This window comes from Argopecten irradians, chromosome 8 (genome assembly GCF_041381155.1).
Source record: "Argopecten irradians isolate NY chromosome 8, Ai_NY, whole genome shotgun sequence".
Taxonomy (NCBI): domain Eukaryota; kingdom Metazoa; phylum Mollusca; class Bivalvia; order Pectinida; family Pectinidae; genus Argopecten; species Argopecten irradians.
The window spans coordinates 42,404,476-42,425,147 of NC_091141.1; the positions used below are offsets into that span (position 1 = coordinate 42,404,476).

General features: G+C 38.3%; 2 protein-coding genes across 2 annotated transcripts; both read left to right on the forward strand.

Moving 5' to 3' along the window:
* The first annotated feature begins 4,543 nt into the window (after positions 1–4,543).
* Positions 4,544–13,238, forward strand: LOC138330418 (bis(5'-adenosyl)-triphosphatase enpp4-like). The gene is made up of 3 exons (XM_069278024.1): positions 4,544–4,927; positions 8,165–8,898; positions 12,897–13,238. The coding sequence occupies exons 1-3, from the start codon at positions 4,657–4,659 to the stop codon at positions 13,182–13,184; spliced, it is 1,293 nt and encodes a 430-aa protein (XP_069134125.1). The 5' UTR covers positions 4,544–4,656; the 3' UTR covers positions 13,185–13,238.
* A 2,107-nt stretch (positions 13,239–15,345) lies between these two features.
* On the forward strand, positions 15,346–19,531 carry LOC138330419 (sperm axonemal maintenance protein CFAP97D1-like). Its single transcript, XM_069278025.1, has 6 exons — positions 15,346–15,572; positions 15,937–16,007; positions 17,280–17,401; positions 17,643–17,766; positions 18,143–18,259; positions 19,392–19,531. Exons 1-6 carry the CDS (start codon positions 15,470–15,472, stop codon positions 19,455–19,457), a joined length of 603 nt encoding a protein of 200 aa, XP_069134126.1. The 5' UTR covers positions 15,346–15,469; the 3' UTR covers positions 19,458–19,531.
* Positions 19,532–20,672: the final 1,141 nt, after the last annotated feature.

Genomic DNA, 20,672 nt, shown 5'->3' on the forward strand with positions numbered 1-20,672 from the left:
GCTTGTCAGCAACTGATCCGTGTATAGCGACCGAATCTGAAACTTGTCGTTCGAGTGGCTTGGAGAAGGTCTTGAGAACTTCACACTTGAAGTTTCTAATGTCACCTTCGTCTCCTGGGTGTTCTTCGAGCAAGTGCTTAGCCAAGCATTAGAGAGATTACAGCTCTCTACTTGGCGTCTGTGATCCTGGAACCGGGTATAGGCATTTCGGCCGGTTTCACCAATGTACTCAGCCACTGTGTTGTGCTTGGCACAGATTTTGCATGTGACTTTGAACAGCGCACCAGACCGCAAATGTAATGACCCACAACCAGAACCAGGGTTGCTTTGACATAGCACACACTCTCCTCGTTGACACTCATCACTAAATTTATTGTCGCTACGAACAAGTTGCTGCTTGATCGTCTGCCCACCAGTTTCAACCACCCTGATATTCCCTGTACCGCTGTCACCCCTCGAACACGTCTGGCAAGTTCTGCACCAGGAGTTGATGGTACGAAAATTACGGTGTCAGCTGGTCGAAATTACGATGCCTTTTTCATGTTCCTCCTAGACCTGCGCTCATTCTCCTTCCAAGATCTAGGCCGATATAGAGGCGTATCACCACGCTCGCTCGCGGATACCTGATTGGCATAGCCTCTGAGGGCAGCAATGATAACATTGGCCCTAAAAGATATGGGTATCTTGAGATAAGCATCATCTCTGCAAGATCCTCCATAAGCTCTTGGCGCAGTTCTGGTACCAAAGATGGTCTGGTGTTACGCAATCGGCGTATGCCGTCCTGAATTAGGGACAGGGAGTACACTGCGATTGAGGATGAATTGTGAGCTGGAAACCTCTTTCCTGTAGAACTTTCAGTCCACAGACCCATCCGCGTCGCGAATTTGGACCTGAATGTCCAGCAACGGCATCCATCCAGAATCATGGGCCGAGGGGTAGTCAACCACCATTTTTGTAAGATATCTTGATTGCGATATAAGATATCTTATATAAGATATTTGATATATTATATACGATATCTTATATATTATATAAGATATCTTATATATATTTTTTAATTAATTCTATATAAGATATCTTATATCGTATATAAAATATCTCATTTAAGTTATCTATATAAGATTTTTTATAAAAGATATAAATATAATTGAAATCTCGTTGTTATATAAGATAGCTTTATAGGAACGAGATTTCAACAAAGGCCCAGAAATAAAGTCCCCCTACCCGGAAGTCATAGAGAGCTGTAAAGTATACTAATGGCCTCGTATGCTACGCCAGTATCAAGAGTTTGGTTGAACGAGACAAAAGCATGCATGTATAGATAGGTCATCATTATAGCTAATATATTTATTGTCGCCATGTTCGAATTGACAACTAGAGTGATGGGAATTTAACTGCTTATGCGTTTTCAATAATCATTGAATGCAATCAAACAGCGATTGATTCTCCCTTTCAGTGACATCTCTGTCATTGCGAACGATTCTAAGATGTGCTCCGATTGATGCTCGAGGGAGAAATTAGTTTCTGGTTTTTAAATGCTTCGAAATCTCATTCTATATAAGATATCTTATAAAGCAACGAATTTCAATTATATAGGATATCTTATATATTAATTAAGATATCTTATATACGATATAAGATATCCTATATAGAAAATTAAATAAGATATCTCATATACTTTAAGAGATATTTTATATACATATATGAGATTTTTTTTCTGCACTCAGAATTGGCTCGTCATGTATCAAAATACAATTTATACATAGCATAGTCATTTCATATAATATAATATGACTGAAGGCAAGGCCTTAAAGGGCGCAGCCAGATGTTTCAGTAACCATTACTTATGCAATGTTAAAAAGTTCAATTTATGGAAATAACGGAGCCGAATTTTCCGTTTATTTTTTATTCATATATTCTCACTCTATCCTTGTCCCAAATTGGGAAAGATAACCCATAGGATTGAATTTTGAAGATGGTGTTTTATCTTATATTTTCATGTATGCGTTACCTTAGAAGTGCTTCGCACTTCGTGCAAGCCCTTATAAATAATACTCGTTAAAAGAATAACGTTTTTGAACATAATATATACAAATAACTAAAATTAAGTAAATGAAATAAAACAGAGAGATGTTTAATCTTAAATGTAGTGAAATTAGTATTTATTAAATTGTGCTGTTAATGTCTTGTTTGATATTTATCTATTTACTGTATGTTATATTTCGTGCCTCTGGCATGGAGCCATTTCATCATCGTACTTTTTAGCTCACCTGGCCCGAAGGGCCGGTAAGCTTATGTCATGGCGCGGCGTCCGTCCGTCCGTCCGTCCGTCCGTCCGTCCGTCCGTCCGTCCGTCCGTCCGTCCGTCAACATTTCCTTTAAATCGCTACTAGTCCTAGAGTTCTGCATGGATTCTAACCAAATTTTGCCAGAAACATCCTTTGGGGAAGGGAAACAGAGTTTGTATAAATTTTGGCTCTGACCCCCCAGGGGCAGGAGGGGCGGGGCCCAATAGGGGAAATAGAGGTTAATCCTATAAATCGCTACTAGTCCTAGAGTTCTGCATGGATTGAAACCAAATTTGGCCAGAAACATCCTTTGGGGCTTGTATAAACTTTGGCTCTGACCCCCCGGGGGCAGGAGGGGCGGGGCCAAATAGGGGAAAAAGAGGTTAATCCTATAAATCGCTACTGGTCCTAGAGTTCTGCATGGAATGAAACCAAATTTGGCAAGAAACTTCCTTGGGGAAGGGGAACAGAGTTTGTATAAATTTTAAATCAGATCTTCCGGGGGCAGGAGGAGTGGGGCCCAATAGGGGAAATAGAGATAAATCATATAAAACGCTACTAGTTCTAGTGTTCTGAATGGATTGAAACCAAATTTGGCAAGAAACATCCTTTGGGGAAGGGAAACAGAGCTTGTATACATTTTGGCCCTGACCCCCCGGGGGCAGGAGGGGCGGGGCCCAATAGGGGAAATAGAGGTTAATTCTATAAATCGCTAGTAGTCCTAGAATTCTGCATGGATTTAAACCAAATTTGTCCAGAAACATCCTTAGGGGAAGACGAACAGATTTTGAATATATTTTGGCTCTGACCTCCCGGGGGCAGGCGGGGCGGGGTGCAATACGGGAAATAGAGGTGAATCCTATAAATCGATTGAAACCAAATTTGGCCAGAAACATCCTTCAGGGAAGTGGAATAGACTTTGTATAAATATTGGCTCTGACCCCCCGGGGGCAGAAAGGGTGGTGCCCAATAGGGGAAATAGACGTAAATATTCAATTTTCCTTCAGGAAAGAACAATGAATCTGTACTCAGAACATTACTTGACACTTTACATTACAAACCAGGTGAGGGATACAGGCCCTCTGGGCCTCTTGTTTTCTGTCGTATTATTTTTTTCATACTTTTATTTTCATTTTGGCATTAGATTGTATTCTCCTCATTTCTACTCTTTCATTCTCTTTCTCACTTTACTGCAGCTAATAAAGAAGTTTTGTTATAATATTATATCTTCTCTCACTCTCTCTCTGGACATTTTCATTCATTCCCATTCATTCTCCATCTGTTAGTCTTTCTGTGGGGTGCCAAGTTAATATTGTAACCGTATTAGTTGGTGAATTTTGAATATTTACCAAATACATGTATACTGTATATTTATATGAAAAAAAAACGTAATAAAAAGGAACTTTATCTTATTTAATTTTTATATGATATATCTTATATGTTATATAATATATCTTATATATTACATAAGATATCTTATATAGATATAATATATTTTGTATAGATATACGATATATCATATGTATATTAGATATCTTATATAAATATATAAAATATCTTATATAATTCGATTAAATACGGGACAGACCTTGCTCCTTCAATAAATGTTAAATTGGCTTGCCATAAAGGTAAGATAGTGTCAGTCCCGAGCGCACGACAGAATTAATTTAAGATTCTTCCAAGGCGATATAACACCATATGAACCGAATGAAAGGTCGATTATTTTTTTATTAGATATGTAGTTACTTCGGCAAATTTGATGTCAAAAGAATTATCTGAGATAGAGAAGGGGAAGGAAATTTTGTTATCATTTTAAAGATTTGATTTATTAGAATGACAATATTTTCCGATGCTGACAGCAATAGATATATGCACATGTACCTGATAATGTGTATATATATATATGAATAACACATGGCATTTAATTAACTTCCTCTTTTATTCAGGAGACAAAATGATAGCCATATTTGAAAATCTGAATTCTTCAATAAAACACTATTCGTAATATCTTTTATTAATAAATATTACATGTACTCACCAAACATTGCCTATTAACCTCCATGTCCTATTTAGATTTTGACATAAACTGCCAAGTCAATATCAACAGGAATTTCTACTTTTGTATCTCTTTTTTTTCAAGATGATCAAAATCGGTCCGGATGGATGATGACCATGTGATCCAGTTTGGCCATGAAAGTGGGTTATGTGTGGACTCAACTGTGGTAGTAAGAGATTTATTGGCCGTGTGAACAGTGTAGAAAAGTATCGATTGCATACCATGTACAAAATGTTTAAGCGCCCGGAGTTTGTTATCCCAACCGTGACTGAAAAATAAGATATACACTGTTCACACATTTTATCAGGTGACATGGACCTAACCGGAACTGTCATGACTCGCCAACAAGATATTACGATTATGATGCTAACTGTTTTATTTAGTAATCAAGTTTCAGCAAGATTTTGCAGGAAACACACAAAGCAAGTGCTACTGGTGTCCATGGATGGCTTCAGATACGACTACCCGGAAAAAGCGAAAACACCTAACTTTGACAAAATGGCACAGGACGGAGTCAGAGCAAAATATCTTCAGAGCACATTTACCACTAAAACCCTTCCTTCTCACTACAGCATGGTAACAGGTAGAGTATTATTTGTATGAAGTATCCACATTACAGTAAGGTAATAGGTAAAGTTTTATTTGTATGAAGAATCTAAGGTAACTGGTAGTTTTATTTGTATGAAGAATCTAAGGTAACAGGTATAATTTTATTTGTATGAAATATCCACATTACAGCAAGATAGCAGATAGAGTTTTATTTGCATAAGTTGGCCTACAACATTGATAGGTACATTAGCCGTACATGTGAAGGGTTTTTAACATGCGTGGTTGAACATGCATTAAATATGCATACTTCTAGCTAGATAGCAATCAGATAGTATGACCGCTCATGCGTTGAAATCCGACTAGAAATGAATGTGTTCGAGTCTAATGTTTCGGTAACCGGTTGATCACACTACAATTCTAACTTTTATAAATGGTACGACATATACAGAGGAGTTAGTGGTATGCCTGTATCTTATTTTACACATTAAGTCTAATATTTATATAAAAACTAGCTAGTTTTGTCATTCATACAATTAATCTTAACATCAGCACATCATCTCAGCGTGGTGATCAGAATTGTTCATTGTTCCATAACCTTACACCTTCGATCCTTTAAAGTTATATGTGATATAGTTTTGAAACAGACAGATCCAAAATAATTTTCTGAACAGTATAGTCCTGTCACGATAGATAAATATAGGCCTAACCGGAACCAAGTCGCTTCACTATTATATGGCACTAATGCAGACTGTCAGACGTTCATTACTGAAGCTTATTTGAAGTATGACGATCAGACGTCTCTTAGTGAAGCTTATTTGAAGTATGACTGTCAGACGTTCATTAGTGAAGCTTATTTGAAGTATGACTGTCAGACGTTCATTACTGAAGCTTATTTGAAGTATGACTGTCAGACGTCTCTTACTGAAGCTTATTTGAAGTATGACTATCAGACGTCTCTTAGTGAAGCTTATTTGAAGTATGACTGTCAGACGTTCCTTAGTGAAGCTTATTTGAAGTATGACTATCAGACGTTCTCTTGGTGAAGCTTATTTGAAGTATGACTGTCAGACGTTCTTAGTGAAGCTTATTTGAAGTATGACTGTCAGACGTTCCTTACTGAAGCTTATTTTGAAGTATGACTATCAGACGTCTCTTAGTGAAGCTTATTTGAAGTATGACTGTCAGACGTTCATTAGTGAAGCTTATTTGAAGTATGACTATCAGACGTCTCTTAGTGAAGCTTATTTGAAGTATGACTGTCAGACGTTCATTAGTGAAGCTTATTTGTAGTATGACTGTCAGACGTTCCTTACTGAAGCTTATTTGAAGTATGACTGTCAAACGTTCCTTACTCAAGCTTATTTGAAGTATGACTGTCAGACGTTCCTTAGTAAAGCTTATTATAAGTATGACTGCCAGACGTTCCTTAGTGAAGCTGATTTGAAGTATGACTGTCAGACGTTCATTGGTGAAGCTTATTTGAAGTGTGACAATCATCAGACGTCTCTTAGTTAAGCTTATTTGAGGTATGACTGTTTGACGTCTCTTAGTGAAGCTTATTTGAAGTGTGACTCAGACGTCCTTAGTTAAGCTTATTTGAAGTATGACTGTCAGACGTTCATTACTCTTATGAGCTTATTTGAAGTATGACTGTCAGACGTTCCTTACTGAAGCTTATTTTGAAGTATGACTATCAGACGTCTCTTAGTGAAGCTTATTTGAAGTATGACTGTCAGACGTCTCTTGGTGAAGCTTATTTGAAGTATGACTGTCAGACGTCTCTTAGTGAAGCTTATTTGAAGTATGACTGTCAGACGTTCATTACTGAAGCTTATTTGAAGTATGACTATCAGACGTCTCTTAGTGAAGCTTATTTGAAGTATGACTGTCAGACGTTCCTTAGTGAAGCTTATTTGAAGTATGACTGTCAGACGTCTCTTAGTGAAGCTTATTTGAAGTATGACTGTCAGACGTTCTTAGTGAAGCTTATTTGAAGTATGACTGTCAGACGTTCCTTAGTGAAGCTTATTTGAAGTATGACTGTCAGACGTTCATTACTGAAGCTTATTTTGAAGTATGACTATCAGACGTCTCTTAGTGAAGCTTATTTGAAGTATGACTGTCAGACGTTCCTTACTGAAGCTTATTTTGAAGTATGACTATCAGACGTCTCTCAGTGAAGCTTATTTGAAGTATGACTGTCAGACGTTCATTAGTGAAGCTTATTTGAAGTATGACTATCAGACGTCTCTTAGTAAGCTTATTTTGATATTGATGACTGCAGACGTCTCTTAGTGAAGCATTTGAAGTGACTATTCAGACGTTCTTGGTGAAGCTTATTTGAAGTGTGACTCATCAGACGTAGTGAAGCTTATTTGAAGTATGACTGTTAGACGTCTCTTGTGAAGCTTATTTGAAGTATGACTGTCAGACGTTCCTAGTGAAGCTTATTTGAAGTAGACTCAAGTCTTTAAGCTATTTGAGTATGACGCAGACGTTCTCTTGTGTTCGTCAAGACGTCTCTTAGTGAACTTATTTGAGTATGACTGAGACGTCTCTTAGTGAAGCTTATTTGAAGTGGACTCAGACTCTTGAAGACTATTGAAGTAGGATATTAGACGTCTCTTGGTGAAGCTTATTTGAAGTATGACTGTCAGACGTCTCTTAGTGAAGCTTATTTGAAGTATGACGATCAGACGTTCATTAGTGAAGCTTATTTGAAGTAGGACTATCAGACGTCTCGCAGTGAAGCTTATTTGAAGTAGGACTATCGGACGTCTCTTGGTGAAGCTTATTTGAAGTAGGACTATCAGACGTCTCTCTTAGTGAAGCTTATTTGAAGTATGACTGTCAGACGTCTCTTAGTGAAGCTTATTTGAAGTATGACTGTCAGACGTCTCTTAGTGAAGCTTATTTGAAGTATGACTCAGACGTCTCTTGGTGAAGCTTATTTGAAGTAGGACTATTAGACGTCTCTTGGTGAAGCTTATTTGAAGTATGACTGTCAGACGTCTCTTAGTGAAGCTTATTTGAAGTATGACTCAGACGTCTCTTGGTGAAGCTTATTTGAAGTAGGACTATCAGACGTCTCTTGGTGAAGCTTATTTGAAGTTTGACAGTCAGACGTCCCTTAGTGAAGCTCCCACTGTGAAGCCTGTATCTAAAGTGCATAAGTATATCTTCATTTCAGTATAATTTCACATTACGTTATGAATTCAATGTAAGTCATATTAGTTTGTTTAAGATGTGTATAATGTATTTCTTTTCGCAGGATTATATGATGAAAGCCATGGCATAATATCGAACGAAATGCATGACCCGGAGTTCAAAGATGATTTTGATATACAAACATTTCCCGACTCTAAATGGTGGTCCCAAGGCGAGCCTATCTGGATAACAACACGTAAACACGGCCTGAAGTCGGGTACTGTGCACTGGCCAGGAGGGTATATAGAAATACAAGGGATCGGCGCAAATAAAGTTCACAGGTACAATGACTCTGTACCATTCGAACAGCGAATAGACATCGCCATAGAGATGCTCGCGGAGGACAAGTTTAATTTCGTTTGTGTTTATTTTAACGAGCCGGATCTGACTGGACACATTTTTGGTCCAGATTCTGTAGAAATAGTCAAAATGGTGGAAGAAATGGACTCGCTTGTCGGTAAATTGTTCAGTAAATTAGAACAGAAAGGCCTGCAGGATTCAGTAAATCTGGTCGTGACCAGTGACCATGGGATGACTTCTACCAATTACGACAATAAACTTATCAATATTTACGATGTAGTGGATAGAACATATATAAAAAGTACACTGGAAATCGGCGCCATCATGCAGGTGGTACCAGAAGACGGACGTGATACTTATGTCGTAAACACCATCAATAAGCACCCAAATATCAAAGCCTATCGGAAGGATGACATACCGGAAGTGTGGCATTTTAAGAACAACCGAAGGGTCACGCCGATCTTAGTGGTGGCCGACGAAGGATGGACTCTCACACATGTAAGATTACTTACTGTCAACCGTAAATCTCCCTTCTGCTCATGTTGATTTGTACTTTACTTTCCAGTTCCTCATTATCTGTTCCAGTTCCTCATTATCTGTTCCAGTTCCTCATTATCTATTCCAGTTCCTCATTATCTGTTCCAGTTCCTCATTATCTGTTCCAGTTCCTCATTATCTGTTCCAGTTCTATTCCTCCAATACCTGATTCCTATTCCTGATCGTCTTCAAATTCTTGTACAAGTCCACTTTTCTAGCTTATAATTCCGTTTCCTGATGTTTATTGTACGTATATGCCTACCCCAGTGTAGCTTATAATTCCATTTCCTGATGCTTATTGTACGTATATGCCTACCCCTGTGTAGCTTATAATTCCATTTCCTGATGCTTATTGTACGTATATGCCTACCCCAGTGTAGCTTATAATTCCATTTCCTGATGCTTATTGTACGTATATGCCTACCCCAGTGTAGCTTATAATTCCATTTCATGTTGCTTATTGTACGTATATGCCTACCCCAGTGTAGCTTATAATTCCATTTCCTGATGCTTATTGTACGTATATGCCTACCCCAGTGTAGCTTATAATTCCATTTCCTGTTGCTTTTTGTACGTATATGTCTACCCCAGTGTAGCTTATAATTCCATTTCCTGATGCTTATTGTACGTATATGCCTACCCCCAGTGTAGCTTATAATTCCATTTCCTGTTGCTTATTGTACGTATATGCCTACCCCAGTGTGGCTTATAATTCCATTTCCTGATGCTTATTGTACGTATATGCCTACCCCAGTGTAGCTTATAATTCCATTTCCTGATGCTTATTGTACGTATATGCCTACCCCAGTGTAGCTTATAATTCCATTTCCTGTTGCTTATTGTACGTATATGCCTACCCCAGTGTAGCTTATAATTCCATTTCCTGATGCTTATTGTACGTATATGCCTACCCCAGTGTAGCTTATAATTCTATTTCCTGATGCTTATTGTACGTATATGTCTACCCAAGTGTAGCTTATAATTCCATTTCCTGATGCTAAATATGCTTATTGTACGTATATGCCTACCCCAGTGTAGCTTATAATTCCATTTCCTGATGCTTATTGTACGTATATGTCTACCCCAGTGTAGCTTATAATTCCATTTCCTGATGCTTATTGTACGTATATGCCTACCCCAGTGTAGCTTATAATTCCATTTCCTGATGCTTATTGTACGTATATGCCTACCCCAGTGTAGCTTATAATTCCATTTCCTGATGCTTATTGTACTTATATGCCAACCCCAGTGTAGCTTATAATTCCATTTCCTGATGCTTATTGTACGTAAATGCCAACCCCAGTGTAGCTTATAATTCCATTTCCTGTTGCTTATTGTACTATATGCCTACCCCAGTGTAGCTTATAATTCCATTTCCTGATGCTTATTGTACGTATATGCCAACCCAGTGTAGCATATAATTACATTTCCTGATGCTCATTGTACGTAAATGCCTACCCCAGTGTAGCTTATAATTCCATTTCCTGATGCTTATTGTACGTATATGCCTACCCCTGTGTAGCTTATAATTCCATTTCCTGATGCTTATTGTACGTATATGCCTACCCCAGTGTAGCTTATAATTCCATTTCCTGATGCTTACTGTACGTATATGTCTACCCCAGTGTAGCTTATAATTCCATTTCCTGATGCTTATTGTACGTATATGCCTACCCCAGTGTAGCATATAATTACATTTCCTGATGCTTATTGTACGTATATGCCTACCCCAGTGTAGCTTATATTTCCATTTCCTATTGCTTATTGTACGTATATGCCTACCCCAGTGTAGCATATAATTACATTTCCTGATGCTTATTGTACGTAAATGCCTACCCCAGTGTAGCGTATAATTCCACCTCCTGTTGCTTTTTGTACGTATATGCCTACCCCAGTGTAGCTTATAATTCCATTTCCTGTTGCTTATTGTACGTATATGCCTACCCCAGTGTGGCTTATAATTCCATTTCCTGATGCTTATTGTACGTATATGCCTACCCCAGTGTAGCTTATAATTCCATTTCCTGTTGCTTATTGTACGTATATGCCTACCCCAGTGTAGCTTATAATTCCATTTCATGTTGCTTATTGTACGTATATGCCTACCCCAGTGTAGCTTATAATTCCATTTCCTGATGCTTATTGTACGTATATGCCTACCCCAGTGTAGCTTATAATTCCATTTCATGTTGCTTATTGTACGTATATGCCTACCCCAGTGTAGCTTATAATTCCATTTCCTGATGCTTATTGTACGTATATGCCTACCCCAGTGTAGCTTATAATTCCATTTCCTGATGCTTATTGTACGTATATGCCTACCCCAGTGTAGCTTATAATTCCATTTCCTGATGCTTATTGTACGTATATGCCTACCCCAGTGTAGCTTATAATTCCATTTCCTGTTGCTTATTGTACGTATATGCCTACCCCAGTGTAGCTTATAATTCCATTTCCTGTTGCTTATTGTACGTATATGCCTACCCCAGTGTAGCTTATAATTCCATTTCCTGATGCTTATTGTACGTATATGCCTTACCCAGTGTAGCTTATAATTCCATTTCCTGTTGCTTATTGTACTATATGCCTACCCAGTGTAGCTTATAATTCCATTTCCTGATGCTTATTGTACGTATATGCCTACCCCAGTGTAGCTTATAATTCCATTTCCTGATGCTTATTGTACGTATATGTCTACCCCAGTGTAGCTTATAATTCCATTTCCTGATGCTTATTGTACGTATATGCCTACCCCAGTGTAGCTTATAATTCCATTTCCTGATGCTTATTGTACGTATATGCCTACCCCAGTGTAGCTTATAATTCCATTTCCTGATGCTTATTGTACGTATATGCCTACCCCAGTGTACCTTATAATTCCATTTCCTGATGCTTATTGTACGTAAATGCCTACCCCAGTGTAGCGTATAATTCCACTTCCTGTTGCTTTTTGTACGTATATGCCTACCCCAGTGTAGCTTATAATTCCATTTCCTGATGCTTAATGTATGTATATGCCTACCCCAGTGTACCTTATAATTCCATTTCCTGATGCTCATTGTACGTATATGCCAACCCCGGTGTAGCTTGATATGCCTAACCCAGATCGACTTGTTTATAACTGCATTCTCTGATGCTTATTGTACATATATGCCTATCAAAAAACTTGAAGAAAAAGAAGATAATCCCTAGCTGTAGATAGGACCACAGGGACATGGCACGATTTTTTAAACTAACAGTATACATATATATATATATATATATATTATAGTATCAAGGGTATGAACTCGGCGGTCGAGAAAAACGGACCTATTTTTTTAAACCGTGATTATTTTAATAAATGGGTTCTATACAGCATTGACGGATATCTTATTGGCCTAGTATTGACGAAGTTATGGCTTGATGAATCGGGAAATTTACGAAAAATATGCTAGGTAGACATTTCCCTGTCCGGTCGAAATGTCGTCTCGGCTCTAATTGGTACCTCAAAAACCAAGCCAAAATCACAAAATCTACGCTTGTGGTGGTAAACAGTACCCATAACTGTGTTCATCCACAATCTCCTTTGGAGGTGTCATGACCCGTACTTTGTAGAAACTCCATTTAAACATCATGTAGCTCACTCATACTTTAACCGTCACCGCCATGTTCATTTGTTCTTCATGTTTCTCGAGTTTACCCGCAAGCACAACACTATATAATTTGCGTAATGTAGTCACAATATGTAAAGTCGAGAAGAGTTCCGAGAGAAAAATGAACATGGCGGTGACGGTTAAATTAATTGGAATTATAAGCTACACTGGGGTAGGCATATACGTACAATAAGCAACAGGAAATGGAATTATAAGCTAGGCATATACGTACAATAAGCATCAGGAAATGGAGTTATAAGCTACACTGGGGTTATAGGACGTTACATCCAGCCAACCTTATCAATGACATTAAATATTGATTTGCAGGACCCGGATGTAACTAAAAGATCCCCGAGAACTGGAGAACACGGTTACGATAACGGCCTTGTAACTATGCAGCCGATATTCTACGCAGTGGGTCCGAATTTTGTTCCGGGATTCTTCTCCCCTCCCTTCCAGTTGATCGATATCTATCCCATGATATGTGAACTACTGTCTATCTCTCCCGCTCCTAATAACGGCACTCTGGATAATACTAGTATATTTCTCCGGCCAGCCCACGACTATTCATCGTGTAGTGACATTAGCTTTGATGTAATACATAACTCACCATGATGTAGCGTAACTTCTTTTATGAATTAAATAATATTTATTGTTTTCGTGTAATCATTAATAGTTCTTCTTTTGTCGGCCATCATTGTATGACAATGATAGCGGATTATATAATACAAACAGTACCATATGCTCCGGCAGAGAAAGCGGACCTTCACTTATTTAGCATTGACTCCTGAATATATCCTCCAGATACAGCTAAGGTCCAATAGTGACATACACCCAAGTACATCTCTAGATAAAGCCAAAGTCCAATAGTTGAAATACACCGCCTCAATTTTGACCTTGAGTCGAACGTTTGCCCCTCTGATGAAGGCTCTGGGTTCTGTCCCCTGGCCGAGACACACCAAAGTCTTTTTTAAAAAGTGGTAGTTTCTACTCCTGTTTAGCGCTCAGCATACAGGGAGTGGGACGACTGGTTGGCCCATTGTCAGTATAATGTGACCGGGTGGGGTGTGTTGCTGGTGTCTTCGGGCATGCTTCAGTGATATGACACTATAAAAAGGGCAACAGTTCCACTATACAAGAAGACACAATACAAACATACCGCAGTCTCCTAAAACACGCATCTCGCACTTCATACACACTACACATGGCATACGTGGGAGGCCATCTTTACATGACCCTGGCCGTTAATAGGACGTTAAAATAATCAAACAAACAAACAAAAAAAATCCCAAGTACATCTTTAGATAAAGTCAAAGTTCAATAGTGAAATCCATCCAAGTTCATCTCCAGAGAAAGCCAAAGTTCAATAGTGAAATACACCCAAGTACATCTCTAGATAAAGCAACTTCACTTTTGTTATGAGATATTCCATAGGTGGATATAAGCACAGTATTTTGACCTTGGGGGGGTGGGGGCAACTGCGTACTTCATATTAGAAAATTTTCCGCTGCGCATTTCCTAAAACGTTCAAGCACATAATGTCAAACCTTAAATAGTAAAAATTCAATACACACAAACTAGACTAAAAATGTCCATCAAGGGATTCTATGTACTATTTAAAAAAATGTCTCTTAAAAGATCAACTTGTTTATATGTCTTAGCGAGACAATTAATTCATTTTTTATGTTACACAACAATGTGCCGATGGTGTGAATTATCATTTCTAAATGCAGGTAGCTTTAAATCGAAAAATTACCATGTTAAGAACGCTTTATAATCACTAAACTTTATCGTAAAACTCATCTCAGCCATTCTAAATCGTTATTTTTTTCCCGGGGGAGACCCCCGGACCCCCCAAACACCAAAATCTCGCGCTTTCGGGCGATCGCAAAATCATCAAAATACATAAAACTCATCCCGGGGGTCACCCTCAAACCCCTAATAAAACACCAAAATCTCGCGCCTTCGACGCTCACACGCTAATTTGGCCGAATTTGCGTATTCGTTAATTTCCTTTTACCGACCCCACTGTCTATAAATGTGTACAAGGATTAGATTTAGTGATATATGAAAAATGTACATTAAGCATATATTATATGGTTGGGGGTTGAATTAATCTCCTCCTGTATGTGTGGCGGGGGGGGGGGGGGTTACAAAATATTGAGGACCTTTGCCCCCCATGACGTTTCATCTTCCTACGCCACTGTAGTAACCACTGGAACATCAAGGATGACGGACGGACAGAACCATACCTTTCTACCTGGCACTGAAGACCACGCCAGCAAAAACTCGTATAATGATCCATTGACGGAAAAGAATTACCTTATCAAAAATACCTAAAAAAAAACATAAATATCAAATGACCAAAATAAACTATGCTGAAATTAAATCGAGACACACATAATAACAAACGATCAAACAAACGAATAAGCGAACAAACGAATAAACACATGTTTACAGACAGATCAAGAGATTTATAATCAGACACACAATTCCGCCTCGGAAACTACACAAGTCTCAGGAAACCCAAAACTTTTCTATATCCCTCAATCCTTCATTAATACAAGTTTGCCTACTATTCGATTCATTCATCATTTCCATCTTTGTTGTATATTGAAAAGACACACCGAAACATAATATTAATTCCTGGTGACGTATTTATCAATTTCCGGAACATGTTCACGAGTATAAAATGATCTGCATGATCTAGCCTAACGTCATGACTCTTAAAACATTGACTAAATTTCTGACAGATAACTCTTCGATACCGCAGTGTGACGTCAAAGATATTATGACGTCATAAAAACGGAGCTCACTTCCTGTGAGTTTGATTTTGTACAGTGTTAGTTCCTTGTTTATTTTATCACGTTGAGACAGTTTTACCTCCGTAATCACATACGATGCATCGAGCGTATCAGCCGCTCACACCGGCAAACAACATCTTCTTGAAAAGACTTTGGGATGTGAAGTATTTCAAAACACACAGAAGAAAGGTTGTTGCAGGTTTGTGATATCTTTTTACGTTTTACCAAAACTGACGTAAAATTTAGTAGAAAAAGAATTTACTACGTGTACTTTGAGTACTTTATTAGTTTTTGCTAGATCTAATTCAAGTTTATGTTTTGGCCACAACCCCTTCCCTTTAGACCTAGCAAGGATTTATAAGTGAGACTTGTAAATCATTTGGCTTAGACATGGCCGGTGTTATCCGATATCGAAAAAATGGCCAAAACTAGAGGTGTACTCCCGATTACCCCGTATCCCCGGATATCATACCGGTCGATCTTTGTCACCATATAGCATCATATATAATGGACTTACAAACATGTATATGTACTTATATGTAAACATTGATATTGAATTTCAGCCAAGCCTAGGATCGACAACAAACCTCCAAAGACGTATATGCATTTACACATCAAACTGAAAAAGTTACAGGTGGGTATTCTATATTTTTTCAATACAATAAATATTCAAATAGTTATCATGACGCAGCATTTGTCCACAAAGGCGCACAAATGTACACTAGTAACGTGCCAAGAGTCTTCGTAATTTTTATTTTTCCCTACTGTATATATTCTATGTATTTTTCGTTTCCTTCTTTGTTTTTACCAAAATGGCAATGAAAAAGTATTGCGTAACACGTTACGTATATAGTACCATATAGAGTATGATTTTTATCGGGTTTTTTTATCTAGAGCTCTAAAACGTCTAAAAATGGTCTTGGGGCACTCTGTTGGGTCCATGATTATATAACCTGTAACTAATTCTCAGATCCCTGTGTCTCCTGTGTTTCCATTGAACAATCCTCGTGCAAATCACGTTTGTGGCTACAAGGGGAATAAATCACGCAGGAATTGTCTCTTCCATATTTGGTAATTCAGTTGACCTGATATATAGACCTTATGTACATAATGCAATTTTGTGATTCAACCAATCGTTTGAACGTGTACACACTGGAATGGAATCACGTGTTTGAACGTGTACACACTGGAATCACGTGTTTTGTACCACTTTGGGAACCCATCCCTCGGATCGTGGCTTTACTTCAAAAGGCGGAAGACGCGTTGAATTTCATAAATATAGGTAATTATCTGTCTTTTCATCATAACTTTTGTTAATTCAATATGTTTACTTTCATAATTATGATATAGTATGTAGTATAAAGGACATTTTCTCCGAAACTTCGCGCGTTTGTATATAACAAGTCCCCTGTTTGGTTTAGTTAATACTTGAGTAAACTATTAAGATGCTTCACTGCCGACAGAGCATAAACAATGTCCATCATTTGAACAATAATTTGTGTTTAATCATATAATTTGTGTTTAATCATATATATGTCTAATTAACACAAAAAGCAATATAAAGTAATCGGTACCTCATTCCATATAGGGCATAGTGCCAATGATTTTTTTTCAGGATGCAATTGATTATCTTTAATATTTGTATCTTGAAATCAAAATAGAAGCTCAAACTTTTCAAGGGTGGTAATATAATGGTGCAAATTAAGTATTTTTCGTAACTGAAGAAAAAAACTAAATCGTCTCCTCCTGTTTTTGATAGAGAAAAACTACCGTTTGTCAGCGGTGGAGCATCTTTAACTTATGACTACAGATAATTCCGATGTCAAAAGGACACAATCATAGTTGTCTCAACCTTCAGTGTAGATGTGTATACATTTTGAATCGTTTTATATCGACTTTTGACCAGATGGAGGGAGAGAGATTGGCAAGTGTGGAGCGAGACAACAGGATCCTGCTAGAGAAAATGGCGCACATCATGCGATCTGGGGGTCGTGTCCACAGTCAAAACATAGGATACAGAAGGAAAAGGTGATCTCAAAAGTCATTCTTAACCGTGATAAACAATCCTGACAGAAGGGTTTTCATAGAAACAATCTGTGTAACTATAAATAAATATAAAATAATTCACATTGCAATCGATTTGATATTCATATAAAAAGTTTTTTTAATCACTATGCAGTTATTACTGTTGCAATTCATATTTAGTATTCGCATGTGTACGTACTGTAATAATAAAATTAAAGTATTTAAATTATCTCCCCCTCTCCAGTTTAAACAAAACGAAGCGCCAGAGGGAGCTGCTTCGTATTACGCACGAGAACCTGGCGATCCTGAAACGGTTGACCTCCAAGGAACCGCATTATAACCACAACCGCTGGAACCACGAATGGAAGGTAGGCGGCGACATCTGTCGGCAGTTAAAGAGGCTACATCGCCGACCGATCTTATGTTAACAATAAAATTAATGATAGATTAGTTATTAATGAATAGTCAGATGAACTCCAAGTGATAAAATAAATGAACAGTTTTGTTCTTGGCGCGTGTGCATTTTAAGTGTCGACAGTGAAGTACGCCCACTAATTATTCACAATAAACATTTATTTTGATGAGGAGTCACTTTTCACTAATGTAAATCAACAGAGAATATTGTATGTATAGCCTGATATATCACAGTTATCCCCCTTCGTCTTAATTTGACACACCATGAAAGAAGGAAGATACATTTGATATGTTTATGTAAATTTATAACATTTTATCGTTGATTACCAGATGAACCAACAATATATGATGAACATCTCTAAATTCCCCCACATCTGGAGGAACAAACACGAACTGGAGATGAGGAAAATGCAGCAGGCTGCCGCTAATCGCTGGATCGTAGACCAGGTAGATTATAGTAGCCATTGTATGTACAGAGCTATCAGTTCTTCAAACTGTGATTGCCACAAAGTTTTTTTTCACAAATACATAAGAAAACTCCCAAAGTAAAACTACGAAACAGTCATATACAATGTACAACATCTTGCGGAGGTTGTCTCTATTACACTCTTCCTCATTCGACTTTTGCGATTGGTAAGTGTCTCCTTGACATTCCCCCTCTTGTGACCTTGACTGCATTCCATTGATGTCCTTTCTTATACGACTTTGACTGTCTCATTGACGCGTGACCCTGACTGTTGGTGTACCCCTCCTCATGTGACCCCGACTGTTGGTGTCTCCTTGACACCTGGCCCTGAGGGTTGGTGTCTCATTGACACCTGGCCCTGACAGTCGGTGTCTCCTCGACACCTGGCCCTGACAGTCGGTGTCTTCTTGACACCAGGCCCTGATAGTCGGTGTTTCCTTGACACCAGGCCCTGACAGTCGGTGTTTCCTTGACAACTGGCCCTGACTGTTGGTGTCTCCTTGACAACTGGCCCTGAATGTTGGTGTCTCCTTGACACCTGGCCCTGATAGTTGCTGTCTCCTTGACACCTGTCTCTGACGGTTGCTGTCTCCTTGACACCTGGCCCTGACGGTTGCTGTCTCCTTGACACCTGGCTCTGACGGTTGCTGTCTCCTTGACACCTGGCATTGACGGTTGCTGACTCCTTGATGCCTGGCCCTGACGGTTGCTGTCTCCTTGACACCTGGCCCTGACGGTTGCTGTCTCCTTGACGCCTGACCCTGACGGTTGCTGTCTCCTTGACTCCCATCATAACTCCGACTGATGCACATCCTAATGAGAACCTTTTTTTCCCGTGTGATTTTGATTGTACATGTATCTTTATAATGCATTCAGAAAGATAACTTATTACTGCGAAACAATAGTAATAGGACTTATTCACGTACCACGTGATACCTGATAACGTTTGTGTGGGACTAAAGTCATTTCAGCGGGAAAATTACAAAGAGTTATGTTCCATCACCACTGGAGATACTAGTCCCGCACAAATGTTATCCTGTATCGCGTGAATTAGTCTCATTGTTATCTATTAAAGTTTTGTTGCTTTTAAAAACTTTTTTTTTCTATTTGCAGTTCCAAGGCGAAGGTAAAGAACATCAACACAAAGGGAACGGCAAGCCATTCGAGTTCATTCCATGACGTGTACACTATGTGTGTAAAATGTGACGTGTACACATATATAAACGGAAGTAAAACTGTCTCCATAACGATTCTTTGATAGTTCTTTGTACTTGATATTTTGGTAAAATAGAATTTAAACATTCATATTTTTCATTTCTGTATATCCAAACTGTATTGCTCGAGATGAGAACATGTGTCTTGACACACCACAACAGGGACCTGGCACCAATTTCTAACCAACAGTATTCATATAGAGAATGAACAGTGTTTTGATTGCGTTAAAGGTGGTATGAACGCAATGGGATACAGACATATTCAATGTAGCGCGTTAGCGCTACATGTAGAATATGTCTGTATCCCATTGCGTTCCTACCACCTTTAACGCAATCAAAAACGCTGTTCAATCTTTATATTTACATAAATAAGTCTACTTTTACGTCAAATTTAAAACGGTAATGGTTGCTAAGTTGGGTAACTACGGTAGTCAGGATGACCGAAGATATAGTTCCGATTGTTGAATGTTATAGCTGCAGTTTGATTTGAAATATAACAATGACACCTTGAATTATTTTTGAATTCTGTTTTTTTTCCAATTTGATAATGTATCAATAATGTCCATTTCGAATAAAGAATTGAGATAACCGAGGCAACGACTACCGGTATCGTTGTCAGGGTAGTGAAGCGGTCCGAAGTGAAGCGAGCCGCCATATTTGATTTTCAACCGAGGAAAGTAATTGTGAAATAGTCTGTTGATCAAATTGTATGACTGATGAGCTGCTGAATGTTTGTAATGTATGTATCGGTCTACGCACGCGATATAGACTAAATTCTTCATAATCACGATTTTTATTTTATTGTACGGATGATAGACAAATGTTCGCATGGTGTGTGACTGACGTAACTATGGAATTCCTCGAACACTCCTGAGGAAAGCCCCCGGTTGTAGTTTGACCAGCGATTCTTTTTGTTGTTTATTACCGTTACAATGCTTGAACACATATTCTGTTTTGATGTTAAATACTTTTTAATTGGATCTAATAACAACTCTTTAATATTATTTTGAATCCGACAACGAGGAAACTTTACACTTCATACAGAAGGCCAACCGAGTAGGCTAATGACGAGCATGATATTGTCTGTGCCGCCTAAGGATAAGTGAAGACCGAAATCGTTTTTTAGTTTATTATTAATTCAAAGCAAATCTGTCATCTGTGAAAAGGTAAAATATAAATT